The following is a 20,396-nucleotide window of genomic DNA, read 5'->3' on the forward strand; positions in this document are numbered from 1 at the left end:
CATCCCAATCATGGGATTATGTTCACGGCACTGGGAGTTTTACTCTGCAAGATTAATGGGATGCAATAAATCCAATGTCTCTTATTCTAAATTAGTACTCAATCTGAGAGATAAGTGCACAAGCGGGTCTATCTTAACATCTAAAGTGGATGGAATATCTTAAAGAGACACTGTCTGCATATAACCCACTTCCCATGGCATGTATACCTACCCAGCCACAATCTCTTACTTCTGCTACAGCCCTTCTAGCACGGGGGGGGGGGGCGTTATGGCTATGGGGTGGAATAGGACCTCTCCAACATGTGGGCCTGTGCCGCAAATCACCAGGCCTCACTGTCACATGGTGGATGCCATGCCATGCCATCTGCAGCGGGTAGGTGATGGGGGAATGTGGCTGGGCAGAGTGACAATGTCTCTTTAACAAAAAGTTTTAATTTAAAATCCATATACAGTGATATTATATATATATATATATATATATATATATATATATATATATATATATATATATATATATATATATATATATATATATATATATATATATATATATATATAAAACTAAAATGGCCTATGGAAAGTATTTGCCCTTTTATTATAGAACATCAAATCACAGTGGATTTTCTTTTATGTCTGACCCCAAGCATAAAGTCAAAACTACATAAGTGAACTTTAAAGGATTATCTAAACCAGGGGTCTCCAAACTTGCTAAAACAAAGGGCCCATTTACTGTCCTTCGGACTTTGAGGGGGCAGACTGTGGCCAGTGGGTGTAGAAAATGCTGTGGTGTCAGTGGGAGTAAAGAATGCCCCATCATTGGTGTCAGTGGGATGAATAGTGCCCCATTGTTGGTGTTAATGGGAGAAATAGTGGCCCCTCATTGGTGTCAGTAGGAGGAATAGTGCCCCATCCTTGGTATTAGGGGAAGGTATAGTGTGCCATCATTGGTGTCAGTGGAAGGAATAGTTCCCCATCATTGATGTCAGTAGGAGAAATAGTGTCCCATTGTTGGTGTCAATAAGAGAAATAGTGTCCCATTGTTGGTGTTGTCAATGGGAGGAATAGTGCCCCATCATTGGTGTCAGTGAAAGGAATAGTGTCCCATCATTGGGGTCAGTGAAAGGAATAGTACCCCGTCATTGGGGTCAGTGAAAGGAATAGTGCCCCATCATTGGGGTCAGTGGAAGGAATAGTGCCACATTGTTGGTGTCATTGGGAGGAATAGTGCCCTATTGTTGGTATCAGTGACAGGAATTATGCCCCATTGTTGGTGTCAGTGGGAGGAATAGTGGCCCAAGGGCCAGATAAAGGCAATAAAAAAGCTACATCTGGCCTCCGGAGGCCAATTTGGAGGCTACTGATCTAAACCGAAGAACAGAAATGTAATATGTTTCAGCTTACAAGCCCTTAGATGTGGTGGCGGCATTTGTTTTCTATTTTTCAGGCCAAGTTCCATTTCCCCCTCTGCTTTTCTCCCTAATCTGGAGGGGTGGGGTTCTGTAGTCCTGTTTTTCTGGCCAAGAATATTTTCTGCAAGTACAGAAAATATCTTTTGATCCAACCGGAAATCCAATGCCTGTCACTTCCTGCGAGCTCAACTGAGATCTCAAACAATATTATCAGCCCTCCCGGTTCTCTACTGTGAACTACAGAACGCCCCAACATGGGATTAGGAGAAGGGGGAGGTGTTTGAAGTCCTAATCAGGAGAGCAACCTGGGGTGACAACACTATTCCTCCACAGATACAGTACGATGGGTGAGCGTTGTCACCCAGGGCAGGAAGTGTGTCACTGATAAAAAAAAATAAAGTAAAAAAAAAAGCCAAACAAACAATGCAGACATCACATCCAAGGCTGGTAAGCTTCAATATATTATATTTTTGTCTTTTGGGTATAGATATGCTTTAAAAATAACATTGCTAATGTCTTGGAAAGGCCGAGTCCATGTCCAGATCTGAACTCGATAGAGAACCTATGGCTGGATTTGGAAAAGGCTTTTCTGAATAATGACCAGAAGGGGGTGAACACTTATGCAATACGCCAGCCTGCCTTTTTTTTTTTACTGCGATTAATCCTTGTGCACAGATCCTTCGCCAATTGACAATTTCTCACTATTAGTCAAAAAACAAATAAATCCACAGTGAACGTTCTATGACAAAAAAAAAACTTAAAAACTTTTGGGGGCGTAAATACTTTTTATAGGCTCTGTGTGTATATATATATATATATATATATATATATATATATATATATATCTCATGATTGGCATCACCTGTGCATACCAATGGTCCAAAGAGGGGCAAATGTAGGTGGGGCAGTGGCACTAAGTCTGCACAGCTTGCAGGTCCTGAGTATAGTGGTCACTCTCCCTATAACAGATGGGGGTGGAGAGGAAATTGAAGAGTATTTGCATTACTCTAAATCTCTTTTTGGCATATAAAACAGTTCCTATGTACTTTCAGTATTTCCTGTTTAGTTGGAGTTGCCCTTTAAGGTGTAAATGTCTCCTTTTTTGAAGCCCAGAGGTAACTGAAACAGACACGTAGGTCTGCCACACAAGCAACTGTCACATTGAATGAAAAAAAAAATCATCATTAAATACAATAAAAATGGTGAATACCAGAGCAGCAGCAAGTACAAAAAAAAATATATAGTCACAAAAACTCGACAATTTAAAGGGATCTTCCATTGAGCTGCACATTCCTCCAGTCGAGTTTAAATAAAATCTCCCCCGTTCTGTAACTGGCTATTTTGGCTGCCCGTTACCTTAGGCAGCCAATCAGAAAACAGAAGAGGTAGTTTCTGAGAGCTGACCGGATAGGAAACTAGTAAACAAGGGAATGTGTCACCATCCTGAAAGTCAGAGATGGCTGGAAGAGGATGGAAGGTTCAGTGCACATAAGATATGCTGCTTTCCGTGCGAACTGCGCAAAAGTCAAGTAAGATCGGTCCATTGTTGTGTAGAAGACATTATGCTGCACAGGAGGATCATGGGAGTGGCAGGCACCGGTCTGAAGGGTTCTGGTGTATTTTGAGCATTTTAAGCACCGCCCCCCTTTACTCGTGCAGGCTGCCATAGCAGAATTCAGACCTTTTAATGAAAATGCAATGTCCGCATGATGCGCAGCCCAAGCAACGTTGCCTCGCGGCCATCTTGGTACACCCGCACTCGTCCGCAGTAAGCCTAGAGTTACACATGGTAGGCTTTTTTGACAGAAAATGTTCCATGGGAGCTTTTTGTCAGAAATTCTGACCGTGTGTAGACTCCATCGGACATTTTCCATCGGAATTTCCAACACACAAAATTTGAGTTCTGGATCTCACATTTTCAGACAACAAAATCCGTTGTCGGAAATTCTGATCGTGTGAACACAATTCCGAAGCACAAAGTTCCACGCATGCTCGGACTCAAGCAGAAGAGCCGCACTTGCTACTGAACTTCAATTTTCTCGGTTCGTTGTACGTCACCGCGTTCTTGACGTTCGGGAATTTCCGACAACATTGTGTGACCGTGTGTATGCAAGACAAGTTTGAGCCAACATCCATCGGAAAAAATCCCATGGACTTTGTTATCGGAAAGTCCGATCATGTGTACGCGGCATTAGAGGTCGGCAAGCGGAGATCTTTATACACTCACTGGAGTCTTGCTTTTTACAGTTATTCTTAACAGTAAACTCAGCTTATATAGTGAAATGCAGTATTTTTAAGTCCATCACACTGTTTTGATGTTGAATTTTAAAACCAGTGGGAAGCCTGCTGATCTCACAGGTTTGCTGATGTGACCGAACGCCGCTGCTTTTAAAATTCAACAACAAAACAGTGCGACAGACTTAAAAATACTGCATTTCACTATATAAGCTGAGTTAACTGTTAAAAATAACTGTAAAAAGAAGCAAGACTCTGGTGGGTGTACAAAGATGTCCGCTTGCCGACTTCTAACTCCAGGCTTACTGCGGACGACTGCGGGGTGTACCAAGATGGCCACGAAGGCAACGTCACTTTGGCTGTGCATCGCATATGCGCAGTAGGAAGGGTAGCGGCTTTGTGATGGGTAGCGACTATCTGATAGAACACCTGCCTGGTTCGCAAATCAAACCTGAAAAGATGAAGATGGCGGCACCCCAGGAATAATTGAATTATGCAATTTAAAGTAGAGGCGCACCGAATGGAAATTTTGGTGCCGAAACCGATAATTGAGGATGCACTTAGCTGAAACCCAATTTTTTTTTTAAATATATATGTTTTTATATAGAACTGTATTATATCCAACTTTTTAATTCATTTAATGAATTTAAAGTGGTAGTAAACCCGCAATTTTTTTATTTTTTTATTTAAACCTGCAAAGCAAAAGGCATAATGAGCTAGTATGCACCGCATACTAGCTCATTATGAAATACTTACCTTAGAACGAGGCCCCGACATCTGGCCCGATCCAGCTGACATGCTCCCTCGGCGTTTCTTCCGGGTATCGCGGCTCCAGCGCTGTGAGTGGCCGCTCCGGAGCCGCGATATTGTCACTCCCGCGCATGCGTGCGGGAGATTTCATTCCGGCCGGTCGGCCACTGCCAGATTTTCAGGCCGAGTATCCCCTTGTGCGCATGCGCCGCTGCAGTCAGCGGCGCATACCGAGGGGAATATCTCCTAAACCGTACCGGTTTAGGAGATATTTTTTTTACCTACAGGTAAACCTTAATATAGGCTTTCCTGTAGGTAAAAGTTAAAAATTCGAGTATACAACCACTTTAAGTGAATATGAATTTATTGTCGGCCATTATCAGCACTTTTAGCGCAAGAAAAGCTCAAGAAAAATACATCCCTTCAAATTCTACGTGTGTCTTCACACTGGTCCTTTGGGTTTCTGTTGTGTTAAAAATCTTGCTTGCTGCAATTGCGGTCAGTTAAAAGAAAAAAAAAAGCATTAAAAATGCATCTTCCCATTTGAAATGCACTGAAAACGCATCAATAACGCACCTGTGTTACGTTTCTTGATGTGGTTTTAGGTTCGGCACCATTATGAGCACCTTTTTCTGTATCGGCAAAATGCCAAAAATAAAATTTTCGACCAGTAAAATTTTAGTACATCTCTAATTAAAATGCAAAGCAGGAAAAAGACATACACACAGTCCATGGACAGCCAATAAACGCGTTTCATCAGTAATGAATAAAGCACTGAGGTGTGAAACACGTTTTACTGGCTGTCCATGGACCGTGTGTATATCTTTTTCCTGCTTTGCATTTTATTGGCATAATTCAATAAAGAAGATGCTTTATTTCTGGAGTGCCGGCATCTTCATCTTTTTCATGGTTGATGCCCTTATTGGTTGTATTTTGAGATTAAGTGTATTCTCAAAGGGTTAATCCCTCAAATGATGCGACTTGAATCGCATGACAATGGAAATAACTTCCAATGGTGCCCATTCACATCAAAGCAGCGCAGTTACGCTGCGACTTTGGGAAAGGGTCCGGCGCTGCTTTGGTGCAACTTACAGTGCGATTTGGCCCCATAGAATATGCAAGCCACATCCAAAACGTAACATAATTGCAGTGCAAATCAAATCAATTTTGCGTCATAGTAGTGTGAACTGAGTCTAAAGAGCCTTACACACGGGCCAAATATCGGACGGCATTTGGCCCAGGTGTACGGCAGCCGGTCCGACAGAGTCTAAGGCACGGGGTCTCAAACCGGCGGCCCTCCAGCTGTTGCGAAACTACAAGTCCCATGAGGCATTGCAAGGCTGACAGTTACAAGCATGACTCCCACAGGCAGAGGCATGATGGGACTTGTAGTTTCGCAAAAGCATGACCAAAAAAGGGCTGCTGATCGGCAGCTCTCAGCCAATGGCCTTCCCCCTTGCCAAATAAACACAGTTTACTATGCTTCAGATATGAATGTACACAGTGAGTGATCGGTACTGATCACGCATTGTGTTCATCCAGGAAAGAAAGGGGCTGGTAAATGTGACATATTTACTGGATCCTTACCCCATTCTCCATCTTGAAGGATCCTATTGTGTCTTTGCAGCTGCCAGTGGGAAGGAGAGGAAGAAAGCCGGAAGCTTGATGAAAGGGGGGGGGGGGGCGCACAGGGGGGCCTGGGCAGCAAGGATAAAACATATGGTGCAAATGGGGGGGGGGGGGGGGGTGATTGGTATGGCAGGAGGGGATTACTGGAACCGATCCCCTGTATGGCTTTCTCTGCACTAGTTGAAATCCGGCAGGAGAGAGAGAAGAAGCCGGATGCTGCAGAGAGTTCCATACAGGGGGGGGGTCAGTCCCTGTAACTGACCCCCCCCTCCCCCAATCACCCTCTCTGCTCACACCTGATTCACCCAGCTGCCAGGGCCCCATACAGGAGGACCGGTGGTACCCCCTTATCCACAGGGCCCTACACACATGCATAGCAGCTCATAGGCAACTAGGTTGTGGGTGTCAATATTAGCAGCTAAGCCAGTTTAGCCTTAAGCAGCCAATAGATGATTCCGTTTTTTTTTAATTCGACCAATGGGATGAATGAAAACAAAACAACCAGATTCCCCCCATCCACACATTGAAGGTGGATGGGGGAATTCTCTCTGCTGAGCTGAGATCCTCCCCGCCATCAAAATACACTGATCAGCACTGCTGGCTATAGCTGGCAGCGCTAATCGAGCTGTAAAAATCCAACAGGGCAGTTGTACAGAAATTCATCTACCAATCAACTTCTGTACAACCACACCTCCCATACATGGATTGGAATTTGGCCAGTCCCTGCTGAACCATCCAAATTTCGATCCATGTATAGTCTTCATAACGTCTACAACCTAAACTCCTAGTTCTGTTATGGCAACACTACACATTTTAATTTGGAAGAACCAAGTGCAGCTTCTCCTCCCCCAACCCTCATCTGCAGCGTTATGTCTGCTACTAAAGTCTTGGTGCCCTTAGATGCTGGCGCATCACGCAAGCTTCATAAACGACTGAGTCAAGATAGCTTCATGTACCCAAATGTTGTGAGCAATAATGCATTTTTTTTTTTAAAAGCCTCCTACGATCAACAGATCTTGCAATCTATCATTGGCACAAAGACACCACCGGACGTCAAAATGCCTCCAACACATTATAAAAAAAAAAAAAAAAAAAAAAAACACCCACAGCAAGAGGAACCCACGTCAAAACTGCACACGGACCACGATGGGACACGTACGGACATCACGGGAACAACATACCAATCCAGAAGCTGTATAATCTCACGGCACGAAATTACACAACGACCCCGAAAAAAGAGCAGCATAGTCTCAGATCACAAAGTACACGGCACGCACGTGTATAGACTAAGAGGAAAAACCTGCACACAGACACTCCGGAAGTTGTCAGTCACGATTCCACAGACAAGCAAAGGACCACCAGACGTCACGTCGTAGACCGGGCCACAGCACTGCATACGTCACGATTCAACTACACACACACACACACACTGACCCACAACAAGTGCTACAATCTTACGTCACACTATACACTGATAGAGACCCTGACAGCTGGACAGCATGGGAAACTGAGCACATATAACACGGCCATGTTCAAAAGTGTCCGGGGAAAAAAAAAAAAGTCAACCAATGAGATTAAGATGTGGGTATTGGTTGCCCTAGGCAGAGCTGGCATCAAATGCTGACCGGAGTGGAGGGTACTGTAAATTTAATTAAGAAATGCTATTGGTAGGATACATAAGGGTGGGAGAACCTAATTATGAGGAGGCTTTGCAGCCTAATGACCCACCATGAAACCAGTTCTGGCCCATAGCAAACAGGTGCTCCATTTTAATGGCAACTAAAATTTGATTGGTTGTCTAGTGCAGCATGCTTTCCTCCAACTCTAAACTCTGGCCCATGTCAACCAATCAGGTGCTCCTTTACAAATGATAGCTGAAATGTAATTGGTTGCCAAGAAATGCATACTGTCCTCCCAGCTCCCATAACTTCCCGAAGGCTGAACTTATGGCAACCAATCAGGTGCCCCGTTACAATAAAAATGTAAATTTGGTGGCCCAAAGCAGCACATTCAGACCTCATCACTTTCTGAGAACTGAACTCTGGCCTATAGCAACTAACCAGGGGTTCCTTTACAACGACAAATGGAAATCTGATTGGTTGTCAAGAGCAGAAAACGTTCCTCCATCTAACATCTATTACAATGACAACTGGAATTTGATTTGTTGCCAAGAGCTGCAAATGTTTCTCCCATCCCTTGTTGAAAACGAAACTCTGGCCCATGGCAACCAATCAGGTGCTCCTTTACAATGACAACTGGAATTTCATTGGTTGCCAAGAGCTGCAAATTTTTCTCCATCTCTTATCCCTTGTTGAGAACTAAACTCTGGCCCATGGCAACCAATCAGGTGCTCCTTTACAATGGCAACTGGATTTGGGTTGGCTGCCAAGAGCAGCAAACACTCCTCCATCTCCCATCACTTGTTGAGAACTGGACTCTGGCCCTTGGCAACCAACCAATCAGGTGATTATTTACAATGACAACTGAAATTTGGTTGGTTGCAGCGCGCTCTCCTCCAGCTCTTAACACTTGCCAAGGGCTGAATGGTTATATTTTTAAGTCTGATGCAAAAACAGACTGAGAAAAAAAACCATAGCAGCTAGCTTCACGGTTTCAGGTAAAAGTAGACAGTCCAATTTTTTTTTTATGGCAACCAACCATCTTTCATTCTATGGGAGACTGAAACAAGAAACCTGATTGGCTTTCAAAAGCAGCATGGGCATTTTTTTTTTTTTGCCAGACACTTTTGTACATGAGGACCAGTGAGTGTTCCAACAGGGGAACCAAAGCTGGAAGATGTTGATGGCTTTGCAGCCTCTCCTCTTGTCTTCGTAATGGCTGAGGGTCAGAGTGCTTAGATGATGGGTCGAATGAGGCATTGGGAGACCCTGTCACCAAGTGTCACCTCCCCTTAACTGCGGATGCTCAAATGTGGACAACCTATGTTCCCTGCCACAGAACCCAAACCAATTCACTCTGATGTTATGGAGCCTCCTGAACATCACGTATTAATGTTCCTCCTCTTATGTTACGGTAATCTTTGGGTACTTGTGCTTTGGGAACATATGGTGAAGGAGGAGGGGCAGGGGATCCAGGTTTCTCACACCCCTAAGACTGCGCCTCTGTCTTAGATTTGACTATGGTAATGACGCTTGTGGCGGCCACTTTGCCGGGGATGAGGGGCCTGACTCCAGGCGTTATTGGTCCTCTTGAAGGAGTAATAGGGCTGCGGGCGACAGTCCTGGCAAAGTTCTGAAGAGCTTCGTACTTTGAGCGAAGGGAGTCCAGTTCCAGTCGCATGCTGGCGTTCTCCGTGGCTAGCTTCTCCACCTCCTGCTGCAGCTCCACCTTCTGCTTCTCCAGCTCCTCCTTCTGGGTGACGCGTTTCACTCGGCAGCTGGCGGCATAGCCTCTGTTCTTCAGCGTGCGCCGCCGCTGTTTCAGCTGGATGATTTCGTCTTTGGATAGGCCGCGAAGATGTTGGTTCAGCTCCCGCACAGACATGGTGACCAGTTCTTCATCGGTGAGACTCGTGCCATTTTCCCCTGGCTCTCTTTTCACCTGTATGCAAAACAGATGGAGTCAAACTTAACAAGCATAAGGGCATCTCGTATGTAGTCACTAGGGACACATTTTTCACTGTTATGAGCTTTGTGTTTGGAACTTGGTATGTGCGGTGTCATACATTGCACTTTACTGTACAGTGTGTTGTGGTACCATTGACAATAAAGGGCACCACAATGCATCAGACAGAGATTGCCACACACACCCCAAGAATGTCATTGATGTGCGGCCATAGGGAGACTTTCTCTTCACTCTGAGCCGGGATGAGCAAGCGTTGCCGCAACACTCAAGTATGAATAAGCCCCCACCCCTACACATATAAACCCAAAAAGAAACGAAATAAAGGAACAAACTGGTGCGTGCCATACCAAATTGTGGGTGTGGCCAAATTGAGCTAACAGTTGAAGGGGCTTAAAGGGCAATGGTTAAATACAACCTGAGAACCAAGATCTGCTTTGTGTGCCGCTCAGGCTCTATTGGAGGGGGTGCAAGTCTTATGACATCCACCACTGGGAGTGCTGGTATGGGAGGGAGCTCATCCCGGCTCCTGCAATGGCTCAGAGTAAAGAGAAAGTCTCCCTATGGCCGCACATCCATGGCATCCTTGGGGTGTGTGTGGCAACCCCAGCCTGGACTCTAACCAGGCCACGCCCCAATGCATTTGGCTCCGCCCTTTGAGCTTAGTCATTCGGAACATAACCTGAGCCTACCTACTGTATACACAACACACATATGTACTTATACACACACTTTCAGGTGTGTCTAATGCAAAGGCCGTCGCACAGAATACAAGCATAAATTACCCCTTTCACATCCCCCCCCTTCCTCTTATCTCACATAACAGCCCCAATCTCCCCCAGTACAGATCTTCACCTACAGCTCTAAACCCCCCTGCCAGCCCAACAGCTCAGTACAGTCCCCAGTCTAACCCCTCAGTACAAGCCCCCCTCTTCCAGTCTAATTCCTAAATGCAAGCACCCCCCCCCCCCCCCCACACACACTTTTCAGCTGAACCCCTCAGTTCAGAATACCCCCCTTCGACCAGCCCCCCAAATACAGAGTCCCCTCTAGCCTAACTCCTTAATACAGACCCCCCCTACCCCCCCCTTCCAGCCTAACCCCTCAGTATCGGACCCTAATTCCCCATTACAGACACTCCCACCCATCCTAACCCCAAAGCAAAGATTCCCCCTCCCAGCCTAATCCCTCAGTACAGACGCCACCAGTACAAAATCTGCCTCCCAGCTTAACCCTTCAGAACAGATCCCCCCCAACACAGACACCACTTGACCCCCAAAGTACATACACCCCTTCTGAACATAACCCTTTAGCACAGTACAGTTCCCCCCACCCCAGTACAGACTCCCAACTTAACCCTTTAGCGTATCCCCCCTCCCCAGTATACTCTCTCCCTCAGTACAGACACCCCCCCCCCAGTGCAAACCCCCGCGATGCAGATGCCCTCCTAGTACAGACTTCACCCCCACCCAGCCTAACTTCTTAGTACAGACTCCGCTTTAATGCCAACCTCCCTCCTCTTACTAGATGCAGTGGCAGTTTAGAGTGTCATGTGACTGTAACCGAGGCAGAGCCTCTCCTTGTCTCTGAACTGTCGCTGTCAGACAGGCAGAAGTGGTGCTGCAGTGCCTATAATGCTAGCACCACCGCACTGGCTCTGCCAACAGCTGTTGCTCTGCAAAACACAAACAAAATTGTTGGTTGGCCCGCTGGCCGTCACCTGGAGTGGGCTGCATCCCTACCACCCTGAGCCTCTTAAGTATGCCAGTGGATCCTGACAAAGTTTGTTAGGTGATAACCGCCAACAGAGGGAGAGAGCACAGGAAGTTATCAGTCAACATAGTTTCCAGTATTCTCTTAGGACTACAGAATACCTCCTTCTCTGTTATGGAGAGGAAGAAGAGGGAGGTGTTCCTTAGCCTTCAAGTACTTCCTGTCCTTGGGTGACAATGCTGCTCCTCCATAGATAAAGCATGGTAAGCAAGCCTTGTCACCCTAGGATAGGAAGTGTGTTACTGGCAGGATCACCAGGTGAACAAATAGCCTAGAGAGGAAGAAGAGGGAGGTGTTCTTTAGCCTTCAAATACTTCCTGTCCTTGGGTGACAATGCTAATCCTCCATAGATACAGCATGGTAAGCAAGCGTTATCACCCTAGGATAGGAAGTGTGTTACTGGCAGGATCACAAGGTGAACAAATAGCCTAGAGAAGAAGAAGAGGGAGGTGTTCTTTAGCCTTCAAATACCCCCTGTCCAAATACAGCTGTTGCACTGCAAAACACAAAAAAAATTGTTGGTCGGCCCGCTGGCCGTCACCTGGAGTGGGCTGCACCCCTACCACCCCGAGCCTCTTAAGTATGCCAGTGGATCCTGACAAAGTTTGTTGGTGATAACCGCCAATAGAGGGAGAGAGCACAGGAAGTTATCAGTCAACATAGTTCCCAGTATTCTCTTAGGACTACAGAATACCTCCTTCTCTGTTATGGAGAGGAAGTACTCCCTGTCCTTGGGTGACAATGTTGCTCCTCCATAGATAAAGCATGGTAAGCAAGCGTTGTCACCCTAGGATAGGAAGTGTGTTATTGGCAGGATCACCAGGTGAACAAATAGCCTAGAGAGTAAATAGAGGGAGGTGTTCTTTAGCCTTCAAAAACGTCCTGTCCTTGGGTGACAATGCTAATCCTCCATAGATACAGCATGGTAAGCAAGCATTGTCATCCTAGGATAGGAAGTGTGTTACTGGCAGGATCACCAGGAGAACAAATAGCTTAGAGAGGAAATAGAGGGAGGTGTTCTTTAGCCTTCAAATACTTCCGGTCCTTGGGTGACAATGCTGCTCCTCCATAGATAAAGCATGGTAAGCAAGCGTTGTCACCCTAGGACAGGAAGTGTGTTACTGGCAGGATCACCAGGAGAACAAATAGCCTAAAAAAAATAAAAAATAAATGCAACCACCACATGGAAGGACTGGTAAGCTGTAACATATGACAAGTTTGTTCTTATGTTTACATACGCTTTAAATGCATGCTGTCATTCTGACAGCTTATAAACACAGGTGACCAAAACCAGACATTCCGCCACGTTTGCGGCCATACTCCTCTCTTACCTTCAGAGCTTTGCTGTTTCCCTTGCTGATGAGAGTCGTCATGCCCTGGGAACCGTGTGTCAGCAAACTAGAGAGACAAGAGAGCAGTCAATGTGTGAGAATGACAGGCACAGACGCACTTCACAAATACTTCTCTTCGCTCACCTAGTCCCGTCCATATGACCTGAGTCCTGGCGAGCCACCTCCGCTAATGAGGACTTTCCCTAACCGAGGACGCTCACCAATAACAATCCCCCCCGGGGGGAACCTAACTTTAAAAATAAGCTGGGAGGGGAAGAAGTGCTGAGCAGGCGAGTCATGCTGAGTCAGCAGAGTGTGTGTATCAGACGGCAGCATGCAGTATCCTGTGTGTGCTTATATATACATACAAAGGCACGAGCAACACAGCCAGGAGGCTTGCTTTTCTTCTGAAGGCAGATCTGCTGATCTTACAAGTAATACCCGGAATAGTCTGTGTGTGTGTGTGGCTGGACACCTCTCTGATCTATCTATATTCTGCTAAAAATAACTCCAAAACAACAGCTGATCCCCAATGGAGAGGTGACCTGCGACAATGGACGCTGTTCTATTCAATTGTTTTCCGATCAAAATGATTTATTAATAAATGGGGCGAGCAAATCGAATTACATTTAATGGGTCTTTCCAGTTTTCTACACTGTTAGCCCTTGTACACACGGTTGGACATTCCGACGGAAAATGTCCGATCGGACCGTGTTGTCGGATAATCGGACCGCGTTGTCGGATAATCCGACCATGTGTGGGCTCCATCGGACTGTTTCCGTCGGAATATCCAACCGACAAAGTTTTAGAGCTGGGCTATAAAATTTTCTGACAACATGATCCGATGGGACTTCGTCCGATCGTTTGTAGAGAATTCCGATTGGACAAAGTGCCGCGCATGCTCAGATCAAATTCCTAGACCAAAGCTATTGGCTACTAGCCTGAACGTAGTCCCGTCGTAACAAAAAATAATGTCATCACGTTCTGAACGATCAGATTTTCCGACAACTTTGTCCGACCCTGTGTATGCAACACAAGTTTCGGACAAAATCCGACGGATTTTGTTGTTGGAATGTCCGACCGTGTGTACAAGGGCTTAGAATATTCTTATACAGGATTTATATAGCGCCGACAGTTTACGCAGCGCTTTACAACACTAGGGGAGCCAGTGCAATTACAATACAATTCAATACGCGTCAAGCTTATTAATGCAGTTTATTTATTCAATCATGTTTGTAATCTTCCTTAGATTTTATCAAGCTTGTGCAACAATGTATTTTTATATGTATTATATGCCCACCAGATCGTCATACTTCCTATGTATCATGTCCCATGCACATTGTTATGAATAAACCTCTTTTGATTATGTAATTGATTTATTTGTTTCTGTAACACACATCTCATACAAAGTCCCAAATTTCCCCTTTTCTTCAATGTATACCAGGGATGGAAGTGTGTGCTCGCTCTTTATCACACCCTTCATTTAAAGTCCCAATTTGCTTTAAATTTCTATACCAGAATCCAGGGATGGAGATGTGTGATTCGAGTAAAATCGAATTGCCTATACATGTTTATTATTGACGGTCAATCATATATTTTCATGGTTGACGGCTGACCCTTTGTTGTTTGATCTGCATTTGTGTATATATATATATATATATATATATATATATATATATATATATATACATACATACATAGAGAGAGATATCTGTGTGTGTGTGTGTGTGTGTATAAAATATTTATGTTGGCATAAACTCTTCAACTCATCCAAATATTGTATTAATAATCCTTCGAAATGCGTCAGCCAGCAGTGGTCCACACATCCTCTCTCTAGGATCTGGAGGCTGCTATCAGTAGACGGATTGTCATAAGCCAAAGAATGCTACATTGTGGTTCTCTTTCCATCCTTGTGAGTATTTTGTAAATTTAATAAATATATCAAAGGATAATGCACAAGGCTGGTGCTCCCTCTTTTTTTCTATTCTCTTTTTTGACAGCTAGGATACCCCTATCCTGGAGGGGAAGCAAGGCCTAAAGATATTATCCACTCTGAACTTTGGATCACCTGGTCAACACATTTGCACGCAAGAGTATTCGTTTTGCTGCTACAAATCCTGTAGCTGCTGACGTTTAATACAAGGACACTTACCTGTCCAGGGAGCCCGCGATGCCGGCACCCAAAGCTGACCCTCCCCTCGGCTCCGGGTGGAGGCTCTGGCATCCTTACTAAGGGAAACAGGAAGTCAAACCCTGCGGCTTCACAGTCCGTTTCCTACTGCGCATGCGCGAGTCGCGCTGCGCTTTCTAAATGGTTCCTGCTGTCCTCTGGGATCTGTGTATTTCTCAGAAGGCAGCGGGGGGGGGGGGGGGGGGGGGCGGACATTGCATCGTTCCCCCGGAACAGGAGAAAATACCTGGATTTGAGTTATCCGCTTCCCCTACCCCCCCAGAAAAGGTGCCAAATGTGGCACCGGAGGGGGGGGGATCCAATCTGCGGAAGTTCCATTTTTGGGTGGAACTCCACTTTAAGGGCCGGTTCACACCATGCCCGCACACGAATCACACAGCAATGTACTGTCAGTTCCTGTGTGCGCTTCAGACCGCATGCAAAACACTCCATTTGCGATCTGCAGCGGGTGTCAATAGAAGGCTAACGATGCACCAAACGCGGGTTACAAACGCAATGCGTTTTCCCCTCACCGGATCGCATGGTTCTTTTGTACCATACGATCCGGTTAAAGTGCGATTTAAAAAGTAGTGCATGCACTACTTTAGGTGCAGTGTACAAGAACCATATGTGAATTGCGCAAGAACACACAGCTTGTTCCTGTGCGATACATGTGTGGGGGCCACGGTATGAATCAGCCCTAAATGGGGACATGTGCGTTTTGGTGTGTTTAGGTGCATTCCAGTGTGTTTTTTTTTTCTGTTAGCGTTTTACCGCGTTCCATTACAGTTCAGTGCAGCAAAAATGCAGCGTGTTCTTTTTTTTTTTTTTTTTTTCTGGATTCCGGACCGCACTGGTGTGAACTATGCCACTGGAAGCCATATAACCTACTATCCTTGCGTTTCTGATGGAAAAAAAAAAGAAAAAAACGCACTGGCCTGCATGTGATGTGAACTGGCCCTAAGGAACAGCCTTTGTTTTTTTTTGGGGAAAAAAAAAAAGATTTAAAACATAAATAAAAGCCGAGCGTTGGAATCCTCCCATGTAGTGTTCTATGGCTTTTCCTTCAACTGTCATTTTTTACTGGGCAGCCTGGCCTGCTATGGGAAGTGGACAGTTATCCAGGCAAAGCAAAAATAGCATCAAAAGTGTCCGATGTGTCCGCCATAATGTCGCAGTCACGATAAAAATCGCAGATTTTCGCCATTACTAATAAAAAAAAAAAAGAATAAAAATGCCATAAAACTATCCCTATAGTGTCTATTTTGTAGACACTAAAGCTTTTGCGCAAAACAATCAATATACGCTTAATGCGATTTTTTTTTTACCAATATGTAGAAGAATACGTATCGGCCTAAACTGAGGAAAAAAAAAAATCTTTTTAAATATATATATTATTGGGGGAAATTAATTATAGCAAAAAAGTAAAAAATATTGCGTTTTTTTAAAACTTGTTGCTCTTTTTTTGTTTATAGTGCAAAAAATAAAAACCGCAGAGGTGATCAAATACCACCAAAAGAAAGCTCTATTTATGGGGGGGGGGGGGGGGGGGAAATTTGTTCAGGTGCCACGTCGCACGACCGCGCAATTGTCAGCTAAAGCGACTAAAGTGCCGAATCGCAAAGAGTGCCCTGGTCAGGAAGGGGGTAAAATCTTCCGCGGGTGAAGTGGTTGAAATCCAAATCAATTTGTAACTTTTTGGAAATGCTTTTTTCTGGAGATTTTTGTTATTATTCTGCCTCTCGCTGTAAAAAAATAAACTTACCATTAAAATTTTAGACTGATCATTTGCCAGTGGACAAACGTAGAAAATCAGCAGGGGATCGAATACTTTTTTTCCCCTCACTGTATATACAGGTCAATGATTTTTCAGATTTATAAATACTATTTCAAGAAAAATACTAAAATGTTCCTTTACACAAAAGTGTAGAGGAAGGAAATGGGACAAGGAGGAGGTAGGAGGATGATAAAGACACAGAGAGGGGTGCAGGGAGCACCGGAGTACACGAAGAAGGTGGATCTGGAGTCATACATGTGCTGTCTGGGAATGGGGGCAACATAGAGTATATGAGGATGATTGAGGCTGTGGACATTGGAGGATAATTTGGGAATGAGGAGGAGTACATATGAGATTAATGAGGGAAAGTGAAGTTCTACTTTAAATCTAAGGATGTTGGGTGTACAGACATACTCAGGGTACACAGGAGGATAATTAGAACATTTGAGGAAATTGGTGGGGCAGGCTACTAAAGATGGTGATGATGATGGGAGGAGGGGGCAGGGTACCTATGATGATATGGGGGGAGGGGGGAGTACCTATGATGATGGGGGGGAGGGGTACCTATGATTATGATGATGATGGGGGGAGGGGGGTATCTATGATGATGATGGAGGAGGGGGGGTACCTATGATGATGATGCAGGAGGTACCTATGATGATGATGATGATGGGAGGAGGGGGGTTAGCTATGATGATGATGATGATGGAGGGGGGTTATCTATGATGATGATGATGGAGGGGGGTTATCTATGATGATGATGGAGGAGGGGGGTACCTATGATGATGATGGAGAAGGTATCTATGATGATGGAGGAGGGGGGTACCTATGATGATAATGGAGGAGGTATCTATGATGATGATGGAGGAGGGAAGGTACAAATGATGATGATGATGGGAGGAGGAGGGGGGGGGTACCTATGATAATGGAGGAGGAGGGGGGTACCTATGATGATGATGGAGGGGGGTACCTATGATGATGATGGGGGAGGTACCTATGATGATGATGATGGGGGGGGGGTTATCTATGATGATGGAGGGGGGTTATCTATGATAATGATGGAGGAGGGGGGGTACCTATGATGATGATGATGATGGAAAAGGTATCTATGATGATGATGGAGGAGGAGGGGGGTACCTATGATGATGACAGAGGGGGTATCTATGATGATGATGATGATGATGATGGAGGAGGGAAGGTATCTATGATGATGATGATGGGAGGAGAGGGGTACCGATGATGATGCTGGGGAGAAGGGGGGTACCTATGATGATGATGATGGGAGGAGGAGGGGTACCTATGATGATGATGGAGGAGGGGGGGGGCATCTATGAAGATGATGATGGAGGAGGGGGGTACATATGATGATTAAGGAGGAGGTATCTATGATGATGGAGGAGGGGGGGTACCTATGATGATGATGGAGGAGGGGGGTAACTATGATGATAATGGGAGGAGGGTGGGGGTACCTATGATGATGGACGAGGGGGGCATCTATGAAGATAAATGATGGAGGAGGGGAGGTATCTATGATGATGATGGAGGAGGTATCTATGATGATGATGGTGATGATGATGATGGAGGAGGTATCTATGATGATGATGGAGGGAGGTACTTATGATGATGATGGAGGAGGGGGAGCACTTATGATGATGATGGAGGAGGGGTACCTATGATGATGGAGGAGGGGGGGGGCACTTATGATGATGGAGGAGGGGTACCTATGATGATGGGGGGAGGGGGGACCCACCTATGATGATGGGGGGGTACTTATGATGATGATGGAGGAGGAGGGGCACTTATGATGATGGAGGAGGGGTACCTATGATGATGTAGGAGGGGGTTACTTATGATGATGATGATGATGGAGGAAGGGTACCTATGATGATGGGGGGAGGGGGACCCACCTATGATGGAGGAGGGGGTACTTATGATTATGATGGAGGAGGGGGGGCACTTATGATGATGGAGGAGGGGTACCGATGATGATGGAGGAGGAGGGGTACTTATGATGATGTGATGGAGGAGGGGTACCCATGATGATGGAGGAGGGGGGGTACTTAAGATGATGATGATGGAGGAGGGGGGGCACTTATGATGATGATGATGATGGAGTAGGGGTACCTATGATGATGGGGGGAGGGGGACCCACCTATGATGGAGGAGGGGGGTACTTATGATGATGATGGAGGAGCACTTATGATGATGATAGGGGGAGGGGGGACCCACCTATGATGATGGGGGGATGGGTAGTGATGGGGATTGAACACACAATGACAGAAGCGGCACACACTGCACATCAGGTGACCCGGCAGGGACACCCCCCGCCCGCGCTCAGCCCCCCCAATCACCCCAATAAGCACCTGTCAATCACAACTCCTCCCCTTCGCCTTCTTCATGACCTCATCTCCCAGGTGACGTCACGCTCCCACTGTGGGAGGAGCCCGGTGGGGGCGTTCACGTCAGACCGGGCAGTCCCCGGTTAGAGGATCATGTGACTCTCGGGCCCGGAAGTCGACGAGCAGGTCAGGCGTGGAGCCCGAAGCGCTGAGTCCTCACGCCGGGGAAGACGTCACCTGATGTTTGGGTCACGTGACGCCATTGATTGAGCGTCATCCGATCAGGGAGGGGCGTAGCCGCGTGACGTAAGGTGCAGGGACAGCGGGAGACGCTTGGGATTCAGACCAGCGACACCTAGCGGCAGCGCCGCCATCTTGTTGGTGGGCCAAGCTGTCAAAGTGGACTTGTCTCACGTCAGGCTGCACAGTTAAAATATTTGTAAACTCCAGGGATAGCAACAGGCTTTAACCACTTGGTGCCTGGGCTAATTTTGACATTTCTCAAAGACGTTACAATTAGCATTTTTTATTTTATTTTTTTATTGCTAGAAAATTAACTAGAACCCCCCAAACGATATATATATATTTTTTTCCCTTTAAAAAAAAAAAAAAAAAAAAAAACCAGAGGCCCTGCAGAACAAAATGGTTGCTGTTGCAATTTTTTACTTCACCCAATCTTTGCACAGCCGATTCTCAAATGCAAATTTTTAGGAAAAAAAAAATATATATATATATCCATACTTTCCTGTCTCGGAGGTCTACAGAAAACTCCTTGGACTTCATGGCTTGGATTGTGCTCTGACATGCACTGATAACTGTGGAACCTTAAATAGACAGGTGTGTGCCTTTCCAAATCATGTCCAATCAACTGAATTTACCACAGGAGGACTCCAATCAAGCTGTAGAAACATCTCCAAGATGATCAGTGGAAACAGGATGGACCCGAGCTCATCTTTAACCACTTCCCACCCGGCCAATGCATATATACGGCCGGGTGGGAGCCGTCTACTCCTGATAGGACGTTCAGGAACGTCATTCAGGAGTAGCGGGATCGCGCCCGCGCAGCGGCGCGATCCCGATGTGCTCATGTCACCCGGACACGGCACATCTCAGATCGGCAGGAGGGCTCTGTGATTGGCCCTCCTGATCACATGACGGCCGTGTCCAATCACGGCCGTCATGTGATGTAAACAAACAGCCGGTTGCTAGGCAATCGGCTCTCCTCTCCTCACACGGAAGTCACCGCTGAGGAGAGGAGAGCAGAACGCTGCAGCCGGCTGATGATCAGTGAGTATGGGCTGCTTTTTACTCACTGATCATCAGTGTAGTGTACACACACAACACACCACACAGTACAAACACAGTCCCCACATATGTCCCCAAAACATACATGTCCCCAAA

The 20,396-nt window shown here is 45.9% G+C and overlaps 1 protein-coding gene across 2 annotated transcripts; it reads right to left on the reverse strand.

Moving 5' to 3' along the window:
- Nucleotides 1-571: 571 nt before the first annotated feature.
- MAFG (MAF bZIP transcription factor G) lies at nucleotides 572-19,243 on the reverse strand. 2 transcript variants are annotated; one of them, XM_077458867.1, is made up of 3 exons: nucleotides 19,020-19,243; nucleotides 12,710-12,776; nucleotides 572-9,584 (listed from the first exon to the last, which is right to left on the reverse strand). In XM_077458867.1, the coding sequence occupies exons 2-3, from the start codon at nucleotides 12,749-12,751 to the stop codon at nucleotides 9,132-9,134; spliced, it is 495 nt and encodes a 164-aa protein (XP_077314993.1). In that variant the 5' UTR covers nucleotides 12,752-12,776; nucleotides 19,020-19,243; the 3' UTR covers nucleotides 572-9,131. The 2 variants fall into 2 exon arrangements, with proteins under 2 accessions (XP_077314993.1, XP_077314992.1); XM_077458866.1 differs by lacking the exon at nucleotides 19,020-19,243 and adding an exon at nucleotides 12,854-12,972.
- Between the last annotated feature and the right edge of the window lie 1,153 nt (nucleotides 19,244-20,396).

Source organism: Lithobates pipiens, unplaced genomic scaffold (genome assembly GCF_037356315.1).
Source record: "Lithobates pipiens isolate NorthernLeopardFrog02 unplaced genomic scaffold, aLitPip1_a1.2 Scaffold_28, whole genome shotgun sequence".
Classification (NCBI taxonomy): Eukaryota; Metazoa; Chordata; class Amphibia; order Anura; family Ranidae; genus Lithobates; species Lithobates pipiens.

What these genes read in the sequence shown, in the direction of transcription:
- MAFG (XM_077458866.1), bottom strand. An exon ending in GAAACAGCAAAGCTCTGAAG is followed by an intron (nt 9,585 to 12,709) that starts GTAAGAGAGGAG and finishes TTTTGCATACAG; the next exon opens with GTGAAAAGAGAGCCAGGGGA.